This window comes from Lichenostomus cassidix, chromosome 4, assembly GCF_008360975.1.
Source record: "Lichenostomus cassidix isolate B80296 chromosome 4, HeHo_3.0, whole genome shotgun sequence".
Classification (NCBI taxonomy): Eukaryota; Metazoa; Chordata; class Aves; order Passeriformes; family Meliphagidae; genus Lichenostomus; species Lichenostomus cassidix.
The window spans coordinates 58,250,676-58,273,642 of record NC_139484.1 but is presented as its reverse complement, the minus strand read 5'-3'; the positions used below and the strand labels follow the sequence as shown (position 1 = coordinate 58,273,642).

General features: G+C 59.5%; 2 protein-coding genes across 3 annotated transcripts; one reads left to right on the top strand and one right to left on the bottom strand.

The window, feature by feature from the left end:
- Window positions 1-1,002: 1,002 nt before the first annotated feature.
- Window positions 1,003-4,218, bottom strand: NAGK (N-acetylglucosamine kinase). 2 transcript variants are annotated; one of them, XM_085059378.1, is made up of 10 exons: window positions 4,153-4,218; window positions 3,629-3,713; window positions 3,117-3,215; window positions 2,894-3,035; window positions 2,709-2,819; window positions 2,519-2,631; window positions 1,920-2,007; window positions 1,566-1,663; window positions 1,409-1,487; window positions 1,003-1,341 (listed from the first exon to the last, which is right to left on the bottom strand). In XM_085059378.1, exons 1-10 carry the CDS (start codon window positions 4,179-4,181, stop codon window positions 1,154-1,156), a joined length of 1,032 nt encoding a protein of 343 aa, XP_084915504.1. In that variant the 5' UTR covers window positions 4,182-4,218; the 3' UTR covers window positions 1,003-1,153. The 2 variants fall into 2 exon arrangements, with proteins under 2 accessions (XP_084915504.1, XP_084915503.1); XM_085059377.1 differs by lacking the exon at window positions 4,153-4,218 and having other exon boundaries at window positions 3,629-3,874.
- Window positions 4,219-16,483: 12,265 nt separating this feature from the next.
- TEX261 (testis expressed 261) lies at window positions 16,484-22,878 on the top strand. Its single transcript, XM_085059376.1, has 6 exons — window positions 16,484-16,667; window positions 17,472-17,551; window positions 17,938-18,091; window positions 18,969-19,036; window positions 19,876-19,978; window positions 20,621-22,878. The coding sequence occupies exons 1-6, from the start codon at window positions 16,598-16,600 to the stop codon at window positions 20,734-20,736; spliced, it is 591 nt and encodes a 196-aa protein (XP_084915502.1). The 5' UTR covers window positions 16,484-16,597; the 3' UTR covers window positions 20,737-22,878.
- The last annotated feature ends 89 nt before the right edge of the window (window positions 22,879-22,967 follow it).

Genomic DNA, 22,967 nt, shown 5'->3' with positions numbered 1-22,967 from the left:
GATCCCCATTTTTGGGATCCCCCCCCTCCCAAAGGTGTCATCCTCCCTCCTCTTCCTCAGATCCAGAGCTCTCCCTGCGGGGTGCTGGAAGGCTCAGCACCCCATTCCCACGCTGCAGCCTGGGCTCCTCAGGCACCAAAATGGGAACCGAAACGGGAACTTTCCAGGTTCCTTTTTCTCCGTTTCCAGCAGCCCCACCCCGGCTCGGGATGTTCCTCCTCCCCGTGGGGCTGAGCTGCACCAGTTCCTGTTCCTGTGGCTCCCAGCCCTGCTTCCGGCCCCATCCCAGACCATCCTCACATTCCTGGTCCCATCCTGCCCCATTCCCACATTCCTGGTCCCATCCTGCCCCATTCCCACATTCCCGGCCCCACATGGCCCCATCCCTGTCCTGCTTCATCCCCACATTCCCATCTCCATCCTGTCCCATTCCCATGCTCCTGGCCCCACATTCCCGGCCCCATATGGCCCCATTCCTGCTTTCCCAGCCCCACACCCCCATCCCTATCCTGTCCCATTCCCATGCTCCTACTCCCATCCTCTCCCATCCTCATTCTGCTTCATCCCCACAAAGCCATCCCGATCCTGCTCCACCCCCATCCTGTTCCATCCCCACGCTCCTGGTCCCATCCTGCCCCATTCCCACTCTCCCATCCCTATCCTGTCCCATCCTGCCCCATTCCCATGCTTCCATTTCCATTCTGTCCCATACTGTACCAACCCCACACTTCCATCCCCATCCTATCCCATCCCCACACGCCTGATCCCATCCTATCCCATCCCCAAACTCCCATCCCCATCCTATCCCATTCCCTCTCTCCCATCCCCATCCTATCCCATCCCATCCCTATACTCCCATCCCCATCCTATCCGATCCCCAAACTCCCATCCCTATCCTATCCCATTCCCACTCTCCCATCCCCATCCTACCCCATCCCCACATCCCTAACCTCACCCCACCCCACCCCATCCCCATCCCAACCTCCATCCCACTCCCCTCGGGGCAGTGCAACCGTTTTATTGCCAAACCGCAAACCCCTCAGCCCGGCCCCGCCCGCCGGCGCTGCCCGCGCTTTTGGGGACACTCCCCGCGCTTTTGGGGACGCTCCCCGCTCTTTTGGGGACGCTCCCCGCGCTCTTGGGGACGCTCCCGTTAGAAGACGTGCGTGTAGAACACATCCACGTTGCCGGCGCGGTCCAGCGGCAGCGCCATGCCCACGTTGCGCGCTCCCAGCCGGGCTCCCCCCAGCGCCGACGAGCGCTTCAGCTTCAGCAGGCTGAACCGCGAGAAAACGCCGCCCGGAGCTTCGTCCCGCGCCTGCGTCAGCACCTGGATGAACCCTGCGGCGGCGGGGGGGTTAACAGGGGACCCCAAAACCCCTGCGGGACCCCAAATCCCCGCGCTCACCCGCCTGCATCTGCTCCCAGCTGTTCCACACCGAGCCCACGCAGACGATGGGCAGCCCCAGCTCGCCCAGGAACAGGCTCTGCGAGGGGTGGGGACGGTCGGGGGAGTGACATGGGGACAGCCGTGTCACCCCCCTGCAGGCCGGGGGAGGGCTCACCTGGTCGATTTTGGGCAGCACGGCCACCACGTGGCGCGCCAGCACCTCGCCCGCCTTGGTGAAGATGTGGCAGCACAGGGGATCCCCGATCTGAGCGCCTGGGGACAGCGTGGGGGGGTGGGACAGGGACATGGGGACACCCCCGTGTGCCCCCCGGGGGTCCCACACACCGGGGAGGGGGTGGCACCTGGGTGTCCTCACCCCGAGGAGGACACGGGGTTCTCAGCGCCAAGGTGTGGCGGGGGCAGAGAGCGGGGAGTGGCACCGGAAGGGACAACTGGGATGACAGGGCAGGGCTGGGGACAAGTGAGGTCAAGGACGGGGATGCCACCGGGAAGGAATGGCCTTCCCTACCCTCCGCCAGCTTCTGGCAAAACCCCGCAAATTTGGACTTCTCGAAGGTGCGGTAGAGGTGAGTCAGGAGCCCCATCCTGTCTGAGACCTGTGGGGTCGGAGGAGGCTGACGGGTTGTGACCGCACAGGGGACACCCCGGGACCCCTCCTGGGGACCCCAACATCCCAGTGTGCAGCTGGGAGCATCCCTGCATCCTGACACACTGCCCAGAGACCTCCAGAACCCTGACATCCATCCCAAAACCTTCCCAGAACCCTGATACCCATCCCAAAGCCTTTCCCGAACCCTGACACACATCCCAAAACCTCCCAGGACTGTGACACACATCCCAAAACCTTCTAGGACCCCGATACCCATCCCAAAACCCCTCAGGACCCTGATACCCATCCCAAAACCTCCCAGAACCTTGACACACATGCCAGAGCCCCCAGGACCCCAATACCCATCTCAAAGCCCTCCCGTACCCCAATCCCCACCCCAAAGCCCTTCCAGGACCCCCATACCCACCCAAACCCCTTTCAAGACCCCAATACCCACCCAAAGCCCTTCCAGGACCCCAATCCCCACCCCAAAGCCCCCCCCGGACCCCCAGCAGCACCTGGAAGTAGTCGAACATGGCCTGCCTCACGTAGCCGACGTCGTGGGGCGGCACCTCCAGGTTGTCCATGCAGTTGAACACCATCTTCACGGCCAGGTGAGCGATCCAGTACGCTGGGGGGATGACCAGCCGGGGGGTCACCCCCACCCTGGAGCCCCCCGACCCTCCCCCGGCACCCCCCGGGCCTCACCGGAGCCCTCGTCGCCCATCATGTGTCCCCAGCCGCCGCAGCTCGTCTCGGAGCCGTCGGGGTTGATGAGCTTGCAGTTGGACCCGGTGCCCGAGATGAGCACGATGCCACCTGCGGGGGGTGACACCGGCGGCGGTTGGCGTGGCCCTCCCCGCCGTCCCCGCCGCCGCCGGGGGTGTCCCCACCGTGGTCGGTGGCCGTGGCCATGGCGCCCACGGCGTCGGTGGTGATGAAGTAGCTCTGGCTCAGGTGGGGGAAGCGGCGGTGCAGCTCCTCCGTCAGCTTCCCGATGGCGTCCTGCTGGTCCCCGCCGCTCAGCGACAGCCCCTGCCCCACCGAGGGTCCCTGTCACCCCCGGGTGGTGACCTGGGGGGTCCCGGGGGGCTGGGGACAGGGCGGGGGGCTCACCAGCGAGCGCAGGGGCACCTGCGGGTCGGCGCCCGCTTTGCTCTTGGCCTCGCTGACCATGGCCTCGATCCTCTCCAAGCACTTCTCGGAGCCGATGAGCTGCGACAGGGCCGGGGGGACACCCTAAAGCCCCCCCGGGACCCATTCCCGGGGGTCTCACGGGGAGTTTTTGGGGCGGGGGGACACCGCGACACGTCCTCCAGTGGCTGCGTCCCGCCCAAGTGTCCGGGAGTTTGGGGACAACCAGAAGCGGCCCCGCTGTGTCCTGTACCCCACTCCATGTCCACTCCGTGTCCCATACCCCGCTCCGTGTCCCATACCCCGCTCCGTGTCCCAAATCCCGCTCCGTGTCCCAAATCCCGCTCCGTGTCCCAAATCCCACTCCGTGTCCCACACCCGGCTCCGTGTCTCTAACCCCACTCCATATCCCATATCCCTCTCCAAATTTCCCGTCCCTTCCTCCCGCTGTGCCACCCGCCCCAGGCTGGGGACAGGGCTGTCCCCCAGCTCACCCAGTGGTTGGTGCTGGGTCCCTCGGTCTCGGCCAGGATTTGGCCATCTCCGGCCACCAGCACCACCGTGGAGTGGGTGCCCCCGCTGCGGAGAGAGGCGTGGGGACACTGCCAGCACCACCCCATGTCCCCGAGAGGGGAGACCCCCGCTCAGCGCCCCCACCCCGGTTCTGCATGTCCCCTCGGGGTCACTCGGGGGGGAGCAGGACCAGGATGGGGGGCCCTGAAACGGGGGCGCTGACCCCCACCCTGCCCCACTGACCGCGCTCACACCCCGGGCGGGGCAGGAGGGGTCGCGGGGGGCAGGAGGGGGTGAAGGGGGGACTCTGATGGAACCCCCGGCTGCCCCCCAGCACCGCTTCCTTCCCCCCCCGGCCCCTCCTGCCCGCGGCCCCCCGGGCTGGGGGCACCGAGCGGGGGCGATCCGGGACTGGGGGTCCTGCTGCAGCCCCCCCCGGGGGATGGGGGTGCGGGGGGGTCCGGAGCCCCGCCGAGCCCCCCCCGCCCGCGGCGCAACCCCTCACCCCTCCACGCCGCCGAACAGCGACGCCATCGCCGCCGCCACTGGCCCCGCCCCGCCCGCGCCCGGACACGCCCCGCGGCGTGGCCACGCCCATCGCTCCACCCACGACCATTTCTGGCGTGTGGCCACGCCTCTAACCACGCCCACCGATGTTATTTGTCCATCCACACGCCCATGGGCACGGCTCCGCTCCTGGACACGCCCATCTCCATATATGGGCACAATAACCACGCCCCCGGTTTGGCCCCGCCCCGCCCCGGGTCCCTGTGTCCCCCCCGGCCTCGTCCTGTCCCTCCCGGTGGTTCCGGGACCCCCGGCATGGCTGGGGACACGGCCTGGGGACACAGGCGCGACACCGCTGAGCCCACGGACACCGCAGGGCGCTGCCAGCCCGGCCTCGGACATGAACCCACCCGTGACGAATTGCCCTAAATGCCGCCCGTACCCACCCGTGACAGAAACCCCAAAACCGGCCTGTGACACATCCCGACACACACCCGCAAGGGATAAATCCACCCCAAATACCCACCCGTGACACAGCCCCCCCATTAACCCACCCGTGACAAGTCACTCCAAACCCCACCCGTGACAGAGCCCCACGGACCCACCCGTGACAGATCCCCACATCCACCCGTGACAAATACCCCAAATCTCCCCACACCCACCCGTGACACAGCCCCCGAACCCCACCCGTGACAAATCCCCGCAGGAATCTGCCCGAGCAAAGATTCCCACGGTCCCAAACCTCCCCTCCACCGCCACCACTCCCCACGGAGGGCTGGGGACGTGTCCGTGGGTCACCAGCCACCCCTCACCGGTGTCCCCTCTGTCCCCTCCCACGAGTGTCCCCGTGGGTGGGGGGCGCGGGGGGTGGCAGCTGCCAGGCCCCCCTACCCGGGGGCAGCGCGGGCGCAGCTGAGACCCTTGTCGGGCCCCGCGGCCTCTCGGCGGGGGACAGAGGTGACAATGATGAGAGCGGGTGACAGCCGCGTGTCCCGGCGCTGCCCCCGCCCTTGGGGAGAGGGAGGGAGGGATGGAGGGAAGGAGGGAGGGACAGATGGAGGGACAGATGGATGGAGAGAGGGTGGAGGGGTCGGGGGAGAGGGAGAGGGGGATGATGGAGGGATGGAAAAGATGAAGGGAGGGAGGGAGGGAGGGAGGGAAGGATGGATGGATGGACAAGAGAGGGTGGGAGAGAAGGAGGGAGAAAAAGAGTGATGGAGAAGGTGGAGGAACAGAGGGATGGAGGGATGGATGTAGGGATGAAGGATGGATGGATGAACGATGAATGGATGAAGGATGGATGGATGGAGGGATGGATGGAGGGATGAATGGGCACACCAGAAGGGAAAGGAAAGGTGGGCAATGCAGGACAAGCAGGAGGGGCTGTCACCAGCTGGGGACAATGGCACAGAGGCCAGAGGAGGGGACAGGTGGCCCAGCATTACTGGGGGCTCATTCCCACCTGCAGCACTGGCCAGGTTTTCCCAAATCCCAAATCCCACATCCCACTGCAGTGTTAAACACACGATCTTCACCATGGTGTGGCGAAGACACTTTATTGCAAAAATCCAGGGTTTTAAAACTGTTATTTGTTACGAGTTTCCATACTTGTGAGTACACAACAAATGTGCTAAACCAACCACCATAGATCGTGACAGGAACAGGTATTAGATATAACCAATTCCGAGCCCCACAGTGTGAGCATTGATTGGTTCTAATAATTGTTTTACAATTATGGAACTTGTTTTTTACTTCTAGTTTAGCTAGATGTTGTTTTCAGAATGCTTTTCTAGTTAGCTGAAGTAATAGAAGTGAGCAAGGAGTTTACAAGGGCAGCAAGGTGCTCACTTTGCAAGGCCTTTCTGCTCGGCAACATCCCAAATCCCACACCATCCCGAATCCCACACCATCCCAAATTCCACACCTCACACCATCCCAAATGCCACACCCCACACCATCTGAAATCCACATCCCACACCATCCCAAATCCACATCCCACACCATTCTGAACCCCACAATCCCACACCATCCCAAATCCCACACCATCCCAAATCCCAAACCCACATCCCACACCATCCCAAATCCCACATCCCACACCATCCCAAATCCCAAACCCACATCCCACACCATCCCACATCCCACACCATCCTGAATCCCAGACCCCATATCCCACACCATCCCACATCTCACACCTGGCACAGCCACAATGCTGATTTTAGGGATCCCCTGCTCCTGGGACACTGGGATGGGGACACAGCGGAGCAGCTGGGACGGGACTGGGATCCCGTGGGGGACGGGGGTGTCACCCAGGGTCACCTTCCCGTGTGTCACCTCCTCCTCAGGTCTGTGACCGCCCCGCTCCGGGCCTGGAGACACTCGGGATTATCCCTGTTTTCCAGGCTGGGGGTCCCGGGGGGCTGCGGGAGGAAGGAGCCCGGCTCCCCCCAAGCTTGGGAGGCCGCGGCAGGGGAAGGGTTAAGGCGCCGAGAGCGCGCGTGCAGCCCCTGAGCCCACCGCCCTCGTGCCCTCATTAAGTCCTGGTGGCACCAGCCTGTCTGGGGACAGCGGGGACAGGGGACAGGGGACGGCACCCGCCGCCTTTGTCTCAACTTGTGGCAAAGTTGGAGCGCAGCCGCCGCGGGCCGGGAGCTGCCGGTGAGTCCCTGCGGTCCCACGAGGCCCGCGCCGTGGGGACAGCGCTGTCCCCAAGCGGGCCGGGTGCCACCCTCTGCGCCAGGGGGACTGCGGGGCAGTGCCGGCAGTGCCCCGACAGCGTCCCGCCACCCGCTCGGGGACGAGGACAGGAGGCTGGCGGTCCCCAGGGTCCCCCGGCCGTGTCCCCAGCCCGGGGGCGGTGGCTTCCCCCATCTGAGATCCAACCAGGTGGCACTGGCGGGATCGAGGCCGGGGTAAGACACGGGGATTCGGGGGTTCCGGGCGAACGGGCGGAGGATCCCAGCCCGGGAGTGGGGCGCGGGAGCCGGGAACGCTCCGGGACACCCCAATTCCAGGTATTCCTGGGAGGCTCCATTCCCGGAGCCGCTCTGGGTTCTGGGTGGGCGCGTGGAGGGTGAGCGAGGACACCGGGGAAGAGAGGGGACATCGGCATGAGGGGACCTGGCTGAGTCCCCAAACCCGGGCTGAGCCCCCAAACCCGAGCTGAGCCCCCAAACCCGGGCTGAGGCCCCTCCGTTATCCCGAGCTCAGCCCTGCTCCATCCACGGAGCATCCCGAGGGTGCCGCGGCCATGCCGGAGCCGGCTGGGAAAGCAGGGAAGAAGGCCCAGCCAGGAGCAGCTCCATTCCATATGGAAGCGCTGATTTTGGAGGGCTGGGTTAAATTTTGGGGTGCGGATCCATCCTGCTGCTGTCGGGTTGGGAATGGCGGCGGAGCTGAGCCGGGATAGGAGCGGCACCAGGGACATCCTGGGGACATCCTGCTCGGAGGAAGAGGATGGTGAGCGGAGAAACGGGAATGGGGTGGTGGCAGTGTGGGGTGGGTGGCTGCTCCATGGCCAGGAAGATTTTGGGGTTGGATTTGGGGTGCTCATCCCGAGTGGATGGTTCCGCGCCCATCCCCATCCTGGTGCGGCGGTTCCGGAGCTGCGGTGGTGCCTGGCATGGTCTGGCATGGCATGGGGACATGTCTGTGCCACCAGCACTGGGACAAGGGACCAGCCAGGAGTGATGGGACATGCAGGGAAGCTGGGCCTGTCCATGTGTCCTTCCCTGCGTCCGGCTGCCTTCCTCGGCTCCAGAACCCTGCTCTGCTCCCAGAGATTCCGGCTGTGCGGTAGGTCTTGTCTGTCCCATTCCCAGAGTCCTTCCATCTGTCTTCTTGTCCATCAATCCATCCATCCATCCATCCATCCATCCATCCATCCATCCATCCATCACTCCATCTGTCTGTCCATCCATCCATCCCTCCATCAGTCCATCCGTCTGTCCATCCATCCGTCTTCCTATCCTTGTATCCATTCATCCATCCAGCCAACCCATTTTCCGCTCTTCCATCCTTCCATCCCTCCATCCCTTTATCCCTTTATTGCTCCATCCTTCCATCCCTCCATCTTTCCATCATCCATCCATCCATCCATCCATCCATCCATCCATCCATCCACGCCTCCATCCTTTCTCATGGCCATCCCTCCTTCCATCCCTCCGCCCACCCCTCCATATCTCCATCCTTCCCTTCATCCCTCCCTTCATCCTTCCCTCCATTCCTCCATCCGTCCATCCATCCATCCATCCATCCATCCATCCATCCATCCATCCATCCATCCCACTCCACATTCCAGGGCTGTTCCCGCCCGGACGTTCCGGGAAGGGGACCGCGTTGGTGACATTGGCGCTCCGGCTCTGCCGCCTTCCACCCGGACACTGCGGAGGTGAATTCCGGATGGGAACGGGAGGATTTGGGGTGGGGATGGGGAGACCAAGAGGTGACAATGTTGGGGTCCCAGCTGCTCTGGGGTGGTGGCACTGGGGACACCGATGGCTCTGGAGGCTGCCGTGTATTTCACGGAGCAGCCACGGCTCTGAGGGCTGGGGCCGAGCACTGGGATGTGACTTTTCCATCAGGGAATGTCACCGGTGTCCACCCACGGAACCCCCGGCCTGCCTGCCCACCCTGTCCCTGTGCCGTGACCTGCCTTCTCCGGCCGGAGACAGGGACAGGGACAGGGGATGGGGGTAGGGATGGGGATGTGTATGGGGATGGGGATGAGGACAGGGACAGGGATGAGGATGGGGATGTGTATAGGGAAGGGGGCCAAGGATGGGAATAGGGGTGGAGATGGGAACGGGGCAGGGAGAGGGACGTGGATAGGGACAGAAGGATGGGAACAGTGATAGGGACAGAGATGGGGACAGGGATGAGGACAAGGATGGGGATGGGAATGGGGATGGGAACAGGGATGAGGATGGGAACAGAGATATTCATGGAGAGGGAGAAGGATGGTGGCGGGAATAGGGACAGCAATAGAAATGGAATGGGGATGGGAATAGGGCTGTGGATGGGTCTGGGTATGGGATAGGGTTGAGGACAGGGACAGAGATGGTGACAGGGACAGACCCAGAGATGCCCAGGCGGTGCTCATCACCCCCACCCTGGAACCCCCAATCCCGTCCTACCCCAAACCCCCTCCACCCCAAAGCACTTTTGCCGACTCAGCACTTCCCGGCCCCGGGGGTCCCGATCGCACCCCACAGCGGGGGGTCCCGGTCCCGGGGAGTGGGATCGGGAGCAGGGCGGTGGGAATGGGGCCTCGGAGCCCCTCCCTGGAGGCAGAGCCTTAATGGGGGCACGGGGGGCATTAATGGGAGCAGAGGGCAGCAGCCGCTGGGCGCCGCTCGTTAAAGCTGATCGGTGCATCGCTAATTGATATTATTACCGGGAATGGGGGGTGGGGGATGCGGAGAATTCCCCCCGGAGCCTTTTGGAACAGCGCTGCCCTCCCCCCGACCCCCTCCGTGCCTCAGTTTCCCTCTCCCCCCGCCCCAGACCACGCGTGCACATCCACGTGAGGAGCGCGCACGCGGCCGCGCGTGGGGACACGTGGCCACCGGGATGTCACCTCCCCTCCTGTGTCACGTCCCACCCGTGGGGGGGGGTGACACTGCGGGGTGCGGGGGTGCCCAGCGGGGTCACCCGTGGGGTGGCCGCGGTGGCACACGCCTGACCTATTTCGGGGCCGGAGCTGAAAGCGAGTTAATAAACTCGCGAGGAGGGATTATTTTTTCCGGCTCACGGGAGGGATTCGGAGTCGCGCTGGTGGCACCGCCGTGGCGTCACCCGGGCTGGTGGCACTGCGCTGCCCGTGGCTGCCTGACCCGGCGGTGTCGCCGTGCCGGCGGGGACAGGAGGAACTGTCCCCACAGCGCTCCCAGCAGCACCCCACTGGGATGCGCTGGGAATCAACCTGGAGCCAGCCGGGGACTCGCGGTGCCGCTTTGGGGTGCGGGATGAGCCGGCTGGGAATCCCCCCTCATCCCCCGGCGCGGATTTAGGGGCGCCGCACTCCCCCGCTCGGTGTCCCCGAGTCCATCCGGGTGTCGGGGACCCGGTGACGGCTCCGGGTGGCGTCAGGGGCCGCTCAACCCCCCCGGGCTAAGCGGGATCAGGGGCTCAGGCGGATCCCGGCCCCGTTAATCCCCCGCTGACGCAGCCCCCGCCCCCCCGGCACGGCTCCCCGGCCCTGCTCACGGGGGTTTGGGGTCGCCGGGAGGGTTTCTGTCCCTTCGCCACCCCCCGTGGCAGTCCTGGGGGCTGGGGGGCTGCCGGGGGTGTTGTCACCCGCACGGGATGACCCCAGCGCCACCCAGCCCCGCGGGGTCACCCCACCCGTGTCAGTGACGGAATGGTGGCCCCGGAGCCACAGCCAGGGCCAGGTTTGGGGGTGACACCCGTGGGGGTGTGCGGGGTGTCTAGGAGCCACGCCGGGATGTCCCCGCTGTGTCCCCGCAGGGCGGGAAACTGGAAGGCAGTCCAGGCTCGGGAGAGGCCGGCGGTGACAGCGGGGATGGCGCAGCCGGAGGACACGGGAACCCCAAAACCCGGTGGAGGGGAGATAGGAACCCTAAAACCTAGCTGAAAGGAAACAGAATCCCTGAACCTCCACCGAGGGGAGATGGGACCCCCAAACCCCCACCGAGGGTAGATGGGATCCCCAAAATCCCACCGAGGGGAGATGGGACCCCCAAAATCCCACCCAAGGAGAAACACGACCCCTGAATCCCGACTGAGGGGATTCCCGGACACCCCACAAGGGATGGGGAGAGGGGAGGCATGGGGAGCACCCCAGCGCCGGGGAGCACCCCAAATTCACGGGGTAACTCCTGCCTCTCCTTCCGGACCCACAGGAACACCCCAAATCCACGGGGTAACCCCGACCCCTCCTCCCAGACCCCAAACCCAGGTGAGCATCCCACGAGGGGGGTCTGCTCCCACCACCCTGGGGTCCCCCGAAACCCCACGGGGACTTTCCGGGGGACACACAGAGAGCCCTGGGGCACTGCTGCGCCAGGGGAACAAATCCAGGGGTTCCTCCAAAACCCCTCCCCGAGCCCAAACGAGCAGAGGGGCGAGCAGAGCGCCGCCACCCCACCTCGGGGTGCCAATCCCGATTTGGGGTCGGTGGGACGGGGGTGCCACCCCCGATTTGGGGTCGGTGGGGCCGGGGTGCGGGCAGCCGGTGCCCCCCGCCCCCGCAAGCCGCCGGGCTCGCAGTGCCGGTCCCCGGCTGCGTTGCATTCACAGTTCGGGGAGCACGTCAAGGCTAAGGGGAGCTGACAGGAAAACCTTTCCCGGAACAAACGGGAATATAGTATCAGGCAGGGCTGACCGGAGCGTGAACCGCAGCCCAACACGGAGCAAATTAGCATCAACCAAAATAGCAGGAGGCTCGGGCCGGGATGTGCGAGGTACCGAGTGCGCCCGGGCTGTCAGGGCGCATCAGCGCGGCGGTGCATAAGGAATGGCGCCTGGCCCCCCCGCGCTGCCCCGGAGAGCGCTGGCTGCTCCCCGGCCCGGCTGATCGACCCCCCCGGCAGGGCTGATCGATCGCCGATCGTTGCTGATTGATCCCCAATCCTTGCTGATTGACCCCCCCATTCTGACTGATCGCCCCTCCATCGTTCCTGAGTGACCCCCAAGCTGACAGGCTGACCCCCCCATCCTGGCTGATTGACCCCCGATCCTTGCTGATCACCCCAAATCATTACTGATCGATCCCCGATCCTTGCTGATCACCCCAAATCATTACTGATTGATCCCCCATCCTTGCTGATCACCCCCATCCTGGCTGACTAACCCCGATCATTGCTGATTGATCCCCGATCCTGACTGATTGCCCCCCAGCCTTGCTGATTGATCCCCCATCCGGACTGATTGATCCCCCCATGCTTCCTGATTGATCCCAAACCTTCCTGATTGATCCCCATCCTTCCTGATTGATCCCTAACCTTCCTGATTGATCCCCATCATTCCTGATTGATCCCCCATCCTTCCTGATTGATCCCCCATCTTTCCTGATTGATCTCCCATCCTCCTTGATTGATCCCCGACCTTCCCGATTGATCCCCATTCCTCCTGACTGACGCCCCCGTTCCTGACCGCCCCTCTCTTCCTGATTTCCCCCTTTCCTGACTCCCTCCCCATTCCCTGACGCCCCCCACGGTGTGTGGGGTGGGAATGGGAACGGTGGGATGGGGAATGTGGGGTGGGATGGGGAGGGCAAAAGTCACGGCTGGGGGCTGGCGGGAAAATCCCATTCGTGGGGATTTTCAAGGACTGGGGGACAAAACTCCGTCCGTGGGGCTTGGAAAAAAATCCTGTCTGTGGGGATTTGTGGGGCTTGGAAGCCAAATCCCATCTGTGGGGCTTGGAAAAAAATCCCATCCATGGGGACATGTGGGACTTGGAATCAAAATCCTATCCATGGCGATGTGTGGGGTAAAATCTTGTCCGTGGGGATTTGTGGGGCTTGGGGGAAAAAATCCCATCCATGGAGCTTGGAAAAAAAATCTCATCCGCGGGGATGTGTGGGGCAAAATTGCATCCATGGGGATTTGTGGGGTAAAACCCCATCGGTGGGGATTTATGGGGTTTGGAGGAAAAACCCCCTCCAGAGGGGTACTCGGGATTTGGGGGGCAAAGCCCCAATCCATGGGGATGACCGAGCTGTGGGGTGACAAACAGCATCCCTGAGGATCCATGGAAATTTTGGGGACACCCCACGCCGATCCCTGCGGATGCAGAGAAACTTCGGGAAGCTCCAAGCCCAGCTCCCCGGGGGCGCTGCGGATTTGGGGTGCGGGAGGGGAGGGTTGAGGGTGTGAGGGGAAGGAGGGGGAAGCAGCAAAAAGCTCTGTCAAACACATAAAGAGCTGGGAAAAGAGAAGGGAAAAGCCGCTCCCGGGGTGCTCTCGCACATTTGTCACGCCTGGATTCGCCGGCAGCGCGGGCAGCTCCCGGCGGGGCGCGGGAGGAACTTCACGGGCTTTTGGCTGCTGCATGGAAGTGGGAAAACACACAAAAAACCGAAAAGGAAAACAAAAAAGGGAAGGAAAAAAAAAATCCCTAAAAATAACCCCAGCGCCGCGGCCCGGAGGGTCCCAAAATCCCTCGCGAGGGATGGATGGAACTGAGTTCTCCTGTCCCCAGGACTGCCGGGAGAGGGACGTGGGGACTTGGGGTGACCGTGGGGCGGTGAGTGGGAGTTTTGGGGTGAGGAGAGCCCTGTTGGGGTTCTTGGGGTATTTGGGGTATCCGGGATATTTGGGCTGCTCAGGGTGCTTGGGGTACCTGGGGTTTTGGGGTGCTCAGGACAGGTGGGGTTCACAGGAATTTTGGGGTGCTCAGGACACGTGGGGTTCATAGAGATTTTGGGGTATTTGGAGTGCTCAGGACACGTGGGGTTCACAGGGATTTTGGGTTATTTGGGGTGCCCAGGACACGTGGGGTTCACAGGAATTTTGGGGTGTTTGGGTCGCCCAGGGTACTTGGGGTTCTCAGGGGTTTTGGGGTATTTGGGGTCCCCGAAGTCCTCAGGCTCGGCTCCTCCCCAAAAGGGCAGAAAAGGGGAATTCATGGGGAAAACGGGAAACCTTGGAGCAGGGTGACACGGGGACACCATGTGGGGACTCTGCCACCCCCGCTCCCCCACGATCCCCCCAAAAACGGGACGGGGTCATTCCCAAAAATGGGAATGTTTCTTCCAGGGGTTTCTTCCCTGTTTCCAGGCTTGGTGAGGGGCTGGAAGTGGGAAGGAGCGGGGAGGGAGGGGAGGGAGAGGGAAAAGGGTGGGAAGGAGAGGGAAAGGAAGGAGAGGGAAGGGAAGGGAAGGAATGGGAAGGAGTGGGCAGGAGGGGGAAGGAGAGATAATGGGAGGGAAGGAGAGGGAAGGAAATAAAAGGTGAGGGAAGGAGAAGGAAGGAAGGATCGGGAAGGAGAGAAAGTGAGAGGGAAGGAGAGGGAAGGATGGGGGAGGGAAAGAATGGGCAGGAGAGGGAAGGAAAAAAGGAGAGGGAAGAAGGAAGGATCGGGAAGGAGAGGGAAAGATCGGGAAGGATCGGGGAGGGAAAGATCGGGAAGGAGAGGGAAGAAGACAGCAGGAGAGAAAAAGAGAGGAAAGGAGAAGGAACGATCGGCCAGGGGAGGGAAGGATCGGGATGTATCGGGAAGGATCGGGCAGGAGAGAAAAACAGAAGTAAGGATCAGGAAGGATCGGGAAAGATCGGGAAGGAGAGGAAACAAGAGGTCAGGAGAGAAAAAGTTGGGAAGGAGAAGGAAGGATAGGGCAGGGGAGGAAAGAAGAGGGCAGGAGAGAAAAAGAGAGGGCAGGAGGAAGGAGAAGGAAGGATCGGGCAGGATCGATCAGGATCGGTCCGGGTTGGGAAGCACCAGGAAGGATCGGGAAGGATCGTGCAGGCGAGAAGAGGAGCCGAAGGTGCTCCATGAGGGCACAGCCACACAGAAACCTGCCCCATAACTGTCCCCACAACTGTCCCCACCCCATCCCCTGCCCCACCCCTCGTCCCCAGCTCCGTCCCCCCGGTGTGGGGCGGGAGAGGCTCCGGTCAGCCCCCGCGGGGGTCACGGCGCGGTCAGCGAGCCCCCCGGGTCAGCGGCGCCAGACGTGCCAGGCTGCATTAGCGCCAGCCCGAGCGCGGGGACATCGTGTGCCACTCCCCTTTTGTCCCCTCCGTCCCCAGGGCTGGGGTGCTGCGGCGGGAGGGGAGACCCCGAGATTTTGGGGGGGACAAACAGGGGGTTGGTCCTGCTAGCCGCATTTGGGGAGACCCGAAAAGAGCGGGGTGCTGCAGGCTGGGGGTATTGTTAGCCCGTTTTTCTGCATCCCCTGTACCCCCAAAATGAGCCTGACGGGCATCCCAAAATGAGACCCCACCGCCCCAAAAACGAGCCACTCGGAACCCCAAAATGAACCCTCCAGGACCACCCGAAAATGTGACCCCAAGACCCCAAAATGAACCCCCCAGCACCCCAAAATGAACCCTCCAAGACCACCCCAAAATGAACCCCAAACACCCCAAAATTAACCCTCCAGAACCACCCCAAAATGAGCCACTCCCGACCCCAAAACGAGCCCTCCAGCAACCCAACATGAGCCCTCAACACCCCAAAATGAACCCTCCAGGACCATCCCAAAATGAACCTCCAACACCCCAAAAACGAGCCCCCAGCACCCCAAAATGAACCCTCCAAGACCCCTAAAATGAACCCCCGAGCACCCCAAAACCCTCCCAGTGCGTCATATGGATTCAGGGGGTCCCTATATGGATTCAGGTGTCCCCACACAGGTTTGGGGGTCCCTGCACATTCCGGGGTCCCCCCCTGCCTTTCGGGGTCTCTGTAGGGTATTGAGGGGCACAGTTTGGGGGTCGCTGAACCTTCTGGGGTCGCCCCGACTTTATGGGTTCTTGTTACAGTTTGGGGGATCCCTGTAAGTTTATGGGTTCTCCCTCCTTTTCAGGTTTCCCCTACATTTTGGGGGTCCCTGTACAGTTTTGGGGTCCCTGGGAGTTCGGGAGTTTCAGGATCCCTTCATGATTTGGGGTCCCCAGTGTTTTGGGGTCTCTGCAGGCTTTTGAGAAGTCTCTGTGCAATTTGGGGTTCCCCGCACCTTTTAGGGCCCCTGTAGATTTCGAGGATCCCCCTACAGATCAGCGATCCCCCATATCCCCCACTGTCGGGGTTCATGCAGATTTTGGGGTCGCTGTACAATTTTGGGGCTTCCTTTATATTTTGGGGGTCTCTATCAATTCTCAAGGGTCCTGCAGAGTGTGGGGAGGACCTTCTCCCATTCCGGGGGTCTCGGCCCTTTTGGGGTCTCTCCACTTTTGGGGTCTCGGCACTTATAGGATCTCCGCAATTTTAGGATCTCTGTACTTTTGGGGTCTGCACACTTTTGGTGTCTCCACAGTTTTAGGATCTCTGGGCTTTTAGGATTTCCGCACTTTTGGGGTCTCTGCAATTTTAGGATCTCCGCAGTTTTGGGATCTCCGCCCTTTTGGGGTCTCAGCATTTTGGGGTCTCCGCTCTTTTGGGATCTCGGCACTTTTGGGGTCTCTGCATTTTTAGGATCTCAGTCCTTTTAGGTTCTCCGCCCTTTTGGGGTCTCAGCATTTTGGGGTCTCTGCACCTTTAGGATCTCCGCACCTTTAGGATCTCCGCCCTTTTGGGGTCTCGGCATTTTGGGGTTCCCTCTTCCATTTGGGATCCCTTAGCTCCTCCCCGGCTGTCTCGAGTCCTCCTCGCCTGCAGGGGGCGCTGTTCCGGGCGGTCCCCGCCCCGCCCCTCGTCTCGCTGGTTCCGGCGCCGCGTGTTCCCGGCAGAGCGCCGGGCCCGGGAGCGGCACCGGGAAAAGCTCCGGGAAAAGCTCCGGGAAAAGCTCCGGGAGCGGCCCGGCCCGGCCCGGCGCCGCCATGTGGTTCATGTACGTGCTCAGCTGGCTGTCCCTGCTCGTGCAGGTGGCTTTCGTCACGCTGGCCATCGGTGAGAGCGCCGGCGGGACCCCCGTGAGGGGGGCGGGTGGGCCGCGGGGTGCGGCAGGGCCGTGTCGCGATATATCGGGGGGTGTCCCAGCGATTGGGGGGGTCTCTGGGTGTCCCCGAGCCCGTGAATTGTCCCAGGGATTGGGGGCTCTCTGTGTGTCCCCTCAGAGTGTCGCAGGGGTTGGAGGTCCCTGGGTGTCCTCGAGAGCTCGGAGTGACCCTGAGCTTCGGGATCCCTGTGTGTCCTCAAGCCTTCAAAATGTCGCAGCGATTTGGGGTCACCGGCTGTCGCCAAGCTCTCAGAGTGTCGCAGGGATTGGAGGTCTCTGGGTGTCCTCAAGTCCTCAAAATGTCGCAGGAATTTCGGGTCACTGGGTGTTCCCGAGCCCTCAGAGTGTCCCTGAGATTTGGGGTCACCGGGTGTCCCCAAGCCCTCCTAGTATCCCAGGGACTTGAAGTCCCTGTGTGTCCCTCAGGGCTCAGAGTGTCTCTGAGATTTGGGGTCACCGGGTGTCCCCAAGCCCTCCTAATGTACCTGAGATCTGGGATCCCTGGATGTCCCCAAGGGCTCAGAGTGACTCTGATATCTGGGGTCCCTGGGTGTCCCCAAGGGCTCGGAGTGTCCCCAAGATCTGAGCCCTTTAATTCCCCCAGGAGCTGAGTGTCCCTGCATGTCCCTGACCCCTCAGAGTGTCCCTAACCTTTGGGGTCCCCGTGTGCCCTCAGCCCCCAGAGCCTGGCTGTCCCTGGGTGTCCCCAAACCCCGCTGTGGGGTGGTGACAGCAGTGTCCCTGTGTCCCCACAGCGGCAGGGCTCTACTACCTGGCGGAGCTGATCGAGGAGTACACCGTGGTGACCAGGAGGATCATCAAATACATGATCTGGGTGAGTGCTGGGAATTCCAGGGTGGGAATTCCAGGGTGGGAATTCCGGGTGGGAATTCCAGGATGGGAATTCCAGGTGGGAATTCCAGGGTGAGAATTCCAGGGTGGGAATTCCGGGTGGGAATTCCGGCTGGATCAGGATGGCAGAGCACCCATGACACGGAATGGGGATGTCAGATAAAGGAATAAACTTTTGGGAAGCTGCTAATTCCCAGGAAATTGGGATTTTTTTTTTTTTTTTGCCAGGGTTGGGGCAAAGTCGCTCCTCCCGAATTCCCACCGGGAGCTCAAATAAATTACTCCAAATTTAAATAAAATTTGGAATTCCGACTTTGAATTGAAATTCAAAACGAATTTAATTCCTCCATGAATTTTCCCCTTCTCCAGTTCTCCTCAGCAGTGCTGGTTGGGCTCTACCTGTTTGAACAATTCCCGGGATTCCTGGTGGGAGTTGGACTCTTCACCAACCTCGTGTACTTCGGATTGCTCCAGACTTTCCCTTTCATCGTCCTCACCTCCTCCAACTTCATCCTGTCCTGCGGTGAGAGGGGCAAAATCCACCCTGGAATGTGGGGGAAAAAAGGGGAAAAAGGGAATTTTCCCATTCCCAAAAGTTTGGGAATTGTGGTGGTTTTGGGAATTGCTGCCAGCGCTGGGAAGGACTTTGAGCTTTGGGATGTTTTAATTGCTGGGTGGTGATGTGGCTGTGTGGAGCTGGGAATGCTGGGATTTCCTGGGAATTCCGGGCTTCCTGCTTCAGTTTCATGGAATTCCAGGCTCGATTGGGTGGGGAGGGAATTTAAATCACGCTCAGGGATGATTCCTGCTATCCCAGGTGGAGCTAAGCTCCATCCAACCTGGCCTGGGACACTTCCAGGGATTCCACAAATGTCCCAAGAATTTGGGATCCCTGGATGCTCAGAATATCCCAGAAATTTGGGATCTCTGGGTGCCCCTGAGCTCCTGGAGAATCCCAGGAATTTGGGCTCCCAAAGGCTCAGAGAATCCCAGAAATTTTGGGTGTCTGGGTGTCCCCAAGTCCTTGGAGAATCCCAAAAATTGGTATTCCCTAGGTGCCCCTGAGGCCTCGGAATGTCCCAGGAATTTGGGATCCCTGGGTGCCCCAAAAATTCAGAGAATCCCAGGGATTGGAGGTCCCTGATTGCCCCAGAAATCTGGAATCCCTGGAGGTCCCCCAAACCCTCAGAAAATCCCAGAAATTTTGGGTTCCTCAGAGAATCCCAGAAATCGGGAATCCCTGGATACCCCAAATTTAGGAATCACTCCTCCCACCACCACCCTATTCCCAGGTGGGCAGAATCCCAGGCTGTGGGAAGGCCTCACACCCTCACTCCAAAACTTGGGAATATCCAGGATTTGGGAATATCCCTCTGGAATGTCTGTTTTTCCCTTGGCAGTGCTGGTCGTGGTCAATCACTACCTGGCGTTCCAGTACTTCGCCGAGGAATTCTACCTCTTCTCCGAGGTGAGGGAGCTGATCCATGGTTTTTTTTCCAGCAGGGAGAGGGAGGAAAATCCCAGGTTTTTGGGTCAGCAGCTGGGAGGATGTGAAATTGTAAATCCCAGGATATTTTTTTCCAGCTTTTCCCTGGGGTTTTCTGAGCTGCTGGAATGCCTGGGAAGCTGCAGGTGGCTTTTCCCAGGTTTGGGGTTATCCCAGTAAATTTCAGAAATATGGAGTGTTAAACCCATCTTATTCCTAAAATACTAAAAGCTGGGAAAAATAGGGAGTAAATTAATTTAAATTCCTGTTTTACTTAACAGTCTAACCCTAAATCTCTTCTCTTTGAGAATCATCATTCCTCATTTTGGTGCTCTAATTCCCTGTCCTGCCGAGCCAAAAATCCCCATTCCCAGAGGGTGGTTCCTCAGAGCCCAAAATTCCACAGAAATCAAGGAAAATCCAGTTTTTAATGAAGTTTCTTTGGGTTTCTAATGGAGTTTAACATTGGGAATGGGAGGGTGGCTCAGCATTCCCTGAGCTCCCATTCCTCCTCATCCCACCGTGGCTCTTCCCTCTTCCTTGAATTCCCCAGAAGGCGTGGAGAGGATTTAATCACCTGGATTTTAATTAAATTCATTTAATTCAATAACTTTTCCAGGAGGATTTAATTTAAACCTATTAATTTTAATTCATTGTGCTCTGTAGAATTTGGGAACAGAAGAAATTTGGGACATCTGGGTGGCTTTTATCCCTTTATCCCAAACTGCTCCTGTCACAGCCTCTGGAATACTCCAGAGGGGTGGGATTGAGTTTTTCCTGTGGGATTGAGGTTGGAATTTTGGGATTTTCTCTCCCCACAGGTCCTGGCTTACTTCACCTTCTGCCTGTGGCTGATTCCCTTCGCCTTCTTCGTGTCACTGTCAGCTGGGGAGAACGTCCTTCCCTCCACAGTGCAGCCTGGAGGTGGGAATGGGGTTGGGAATGGGATTGGGAGGGAAATCCGGTTAAATTCCACCGTCCCAGGTGGATCCAGCCTGCCCTTGGACACTGCAGGGATCCAGGGGCACCACAGCTGCTCTGGCAATTCCAGCCCAGCCCCTCCCCACCCTCCCAGCCAGCAATCCCTCATTCCCAACATCCCAGCCCAAGCTCCCCTTTCCCACTGGGAAGCCATTCCCTGTCTCCTGTCCCTCCATGCCTTGTCCCCAGTCCCTCTGCAGCTCTCCTGGAGCCTCTTTAGGCCCTGCCAGGGGCTCTGAGCTCTCCCTGGCTCCTTCCCTTCTCCAGGGAAACATTCCCAGCTCTCCCAATCTCCATTGGATTGGAATGGACCTTAAATCCCATCCCATTCCCACCCCATCCATATCCAGGGACACTTTCCCATATCCCAAATTGCTCCAAATCCCATCCAACCTCACCTGGGACACTTCCTGAGTGTGACACTTCACTTCAGCCACAGAATTCCTGCTTTTCTCCCACCAATCCCAACAAAAGGATCAGGATTTGGGGATCTAGAACACTCCATGGCCTCAGTGGGATCCAATCCCAAAATCAGAGTGCCCCTCTGGAATTCCATGATTATTCCCTTTCCCTGTTTTCCCGCAGACGACGTCGTCTCCAATTACTTCACCAAGGGCAAAAGAGGAAAACGCTCCGGGATCCTCCTGATCTTCTCCTTCATCAAGGAAGCCATCCTGCCCAGCAGGCAGAAAATCTACTGAGATCCTCGGGAATATCCAGAGGGGAGAAAAAAAAAAATCCCAAACTGTGCCGAGGCTCGGCGATTCCCGGCGGGAATTCCGCGGGAATGGAGAAACTGGGACACTCCTGGAGGTGCCAGACGAGCGGGGAGGGCTGGCAGCTTTCCCTGCAGCTCTGCTGATCCCTCGGGAATTATTTTTTTTCCCAAGATGTTGGGATTTTGGATGAACCCGAGGAGGATCCGGGAATGGCGCCGGCGGGAATTTCGGGGGAGCCGATCCGGCTTTTCCTGAGGTTTACACGGAATTAAAAATGGGAAAAATCGGAATAAATCCTGGAGGATTGCGGCGTTCCCGCACGGCGAGGATGGAGCTGTCCCTTCTCCCACCCTTTTCCTGAGGGGAAGGACCTGGAATGATCCAAAAACATCTGCTTTTGATCCTGCAAATTCCTGTTTTTTCCCGGGATGCTCCAGCTGGTGAAGTCGTGGGATTTTTCACGGGAATCTCCTCAGCTTTCCTGGGATTCCTGGTCTTCCAAGAGGGGGAAAAACAAGTGGATGATCCTGCAGGGGAATTACAGCTCAGAATTCCTGATTTTTCCAGGCTTCCCTCCTTTTCCAAAGGGAAAATCCTCAGAGGGAGTCGAACCCTTTGTTCCTTCCAATCACAAAATTCCCATTTTTTTTCCTTAATTTTCACTACAGGATGAAATATTCCCATCCCATCCAGGCACAGGAATTCCCTGGATCCAGAGGCTCCGTGACACAATCCAGGAAAGCTTTTTGGTTTTTTTTTCTGAGGAATTCCCGAGGAAAATTCCTGGAGGAATTCTGGGTGGGAAGGAACCATAAATCCCTCTATCCCAGGTGGATCCAAGCCCAATCCAGCTGGAATTTCCCTCTGTCCAGAATGATTATTTCTGCTGCAGGAGGGATGGAAAATTCCTGGAGGTGAGGTGGGATGAAGGGATGAATCAGGATGGGAATGAGGAAAACCAGGAGTTTCCATGTCCTTCCTGATTCCCTTTAATCCCAATTTTCCCAATGGATCAGCCAGGAACTCAGGGTGACTTCCTTGTGTTTTTTCCAGCTGTTTTTCCAGGTTTTTTTTTTATCTCCTGGATCCTGTTCAGGATTCCCATTTCCATGGAGCTGAACCAGAATCCAGGGAAATTGTGTAATCCTGTAAATATTTAACGAGGAAAAAAAAGGAGGATGGAAAATCCACAGGGAAGCTGGGATCTATCCCGTGCTCCAAGCTGGGAAATTTGGGATTAAACACACCCTGAGGAGCCCAAATTTGGGAATAACATCCCATTCCTCGCCCTGAAACACAGGGAATGTGGGAAATTTGGTGGATAAGGTGCAAAATCCCTGATTTTCACTGGGGTGATCCTGTCCATGAAAAATCTGGGAGATGCTCAGTCCTAAAATTCTGTGTGGATTTGCAGCTGGATGAGGAATTTGATGATTATTACTGGCATTTGATGATTATTTGGATTATTCCCTGTCAGTTTTTAAGGATCAGGTTGGATGGTGCTTGGAGGAATCATGGAATAATGGAATTGGGTGACATTTAAGGTCCTTTCCCACCTGAATTCCAGGAATTCCTTTAGGAATCACGGATTAATTCCCGCTCTGCTGCTCTCTGAGCCATCCCTGCCTTTTCCCAGCTCCTCCATCCCATGGGATCATCGATTTTCATGGATGTTTGGAGGGGGAAATGAGGGAGAGGAGCTCTCTGGATCCAGAAAGGGCAGGAAAAAGGGGGAGAATCTCCCTGATATTTCCCAAAAAAAAGCTGGATTGGGAGAAATCTGGGAAGGAGAGGTGGGATCAGCCAGATTTTGGCATTCCTGCCCCTTTTTCCAGGATGATTTTCCCTGGAATTTGGCCTCTCAGCTTTCCTCAGGTGCCTGGAGAATCCAGAGGGAGGAGAAACGCAGGGAAATTTGGGAAAATCGCTCCCAGCCTTAAATATTTCAGTTCCTGCTGGCACTGTTGTGAGGAGGAGGGGAAAAAAATTGGGATAAAAAAATCCAAGGATGTGTCCTGGCTCTGGATTCCCGGGAAAGGATCTCCTTGGGATGCTGGGAACAGTCCTGGATGTCCCCGGCTGCTCCCTATGAATAAAGGATTTTATTCTGATGTTGTAGAAAAAGGAGGGTCTGCCAGAGGTTATGTGGGATTTTGGGAAGGAATTCCTGGCTGGGAATGTGGGATGGAATTGCTGGAGAAGCTTCCTGGATC

What these genes read in the sequence shown, in the direction of transcription:
- NAGK (XM_085059377.1), bottom strand. Translation starts at nt 3,754, where the DNA reads ATGGGGTGGTGCTGGCAGTGTCCCCACGCCTCTCTCCGCAGCGGGGGC. An exon ending in GACCCAGCACCAACCACTGG is followed by an intron (nt 3,216 to 3,628) that starts GTGAGCTGGGGG and finishes GCCCTGTCGCAG; the next exon opens with CTCATCGGCTCCGAGAAGTG. An exon ending in CCATGTTCGACTACTTCCAG is followed by an intron (nt 2,008 to 2,518) that starts GTGCTGCTGGGG and finishes CCGACCCCACAG; the next exon opens with GTCTCAGACAGGATGGGGCT.
- TEX261 (XM_085059376.1), top strand. Translation starts at nt 16,598, where the DNA reads ATGTGGTTCATGTACGTGCTCAGCTGGCTGTCCCTGCTCGTGCAGGTG. An exon ending in TTTCGTCACGCTGGCCATCG is followed by an intron (nt 16,668 to 17,471) that starts GTGAGAGCGCCG and finishes GTGTCCCCACAG; the next exon opens with CGGCAGGGCTCTACTACCTG. An exon ending in TCATCAAATACATGATCTGG is followed by an intron (nt 17,552 to 17,937) that starts GTGAGTGCTGGG and finishes CCCCTTCTCCAG; the next exon opens with TTCTCCTCAGCAGTGCTGGT.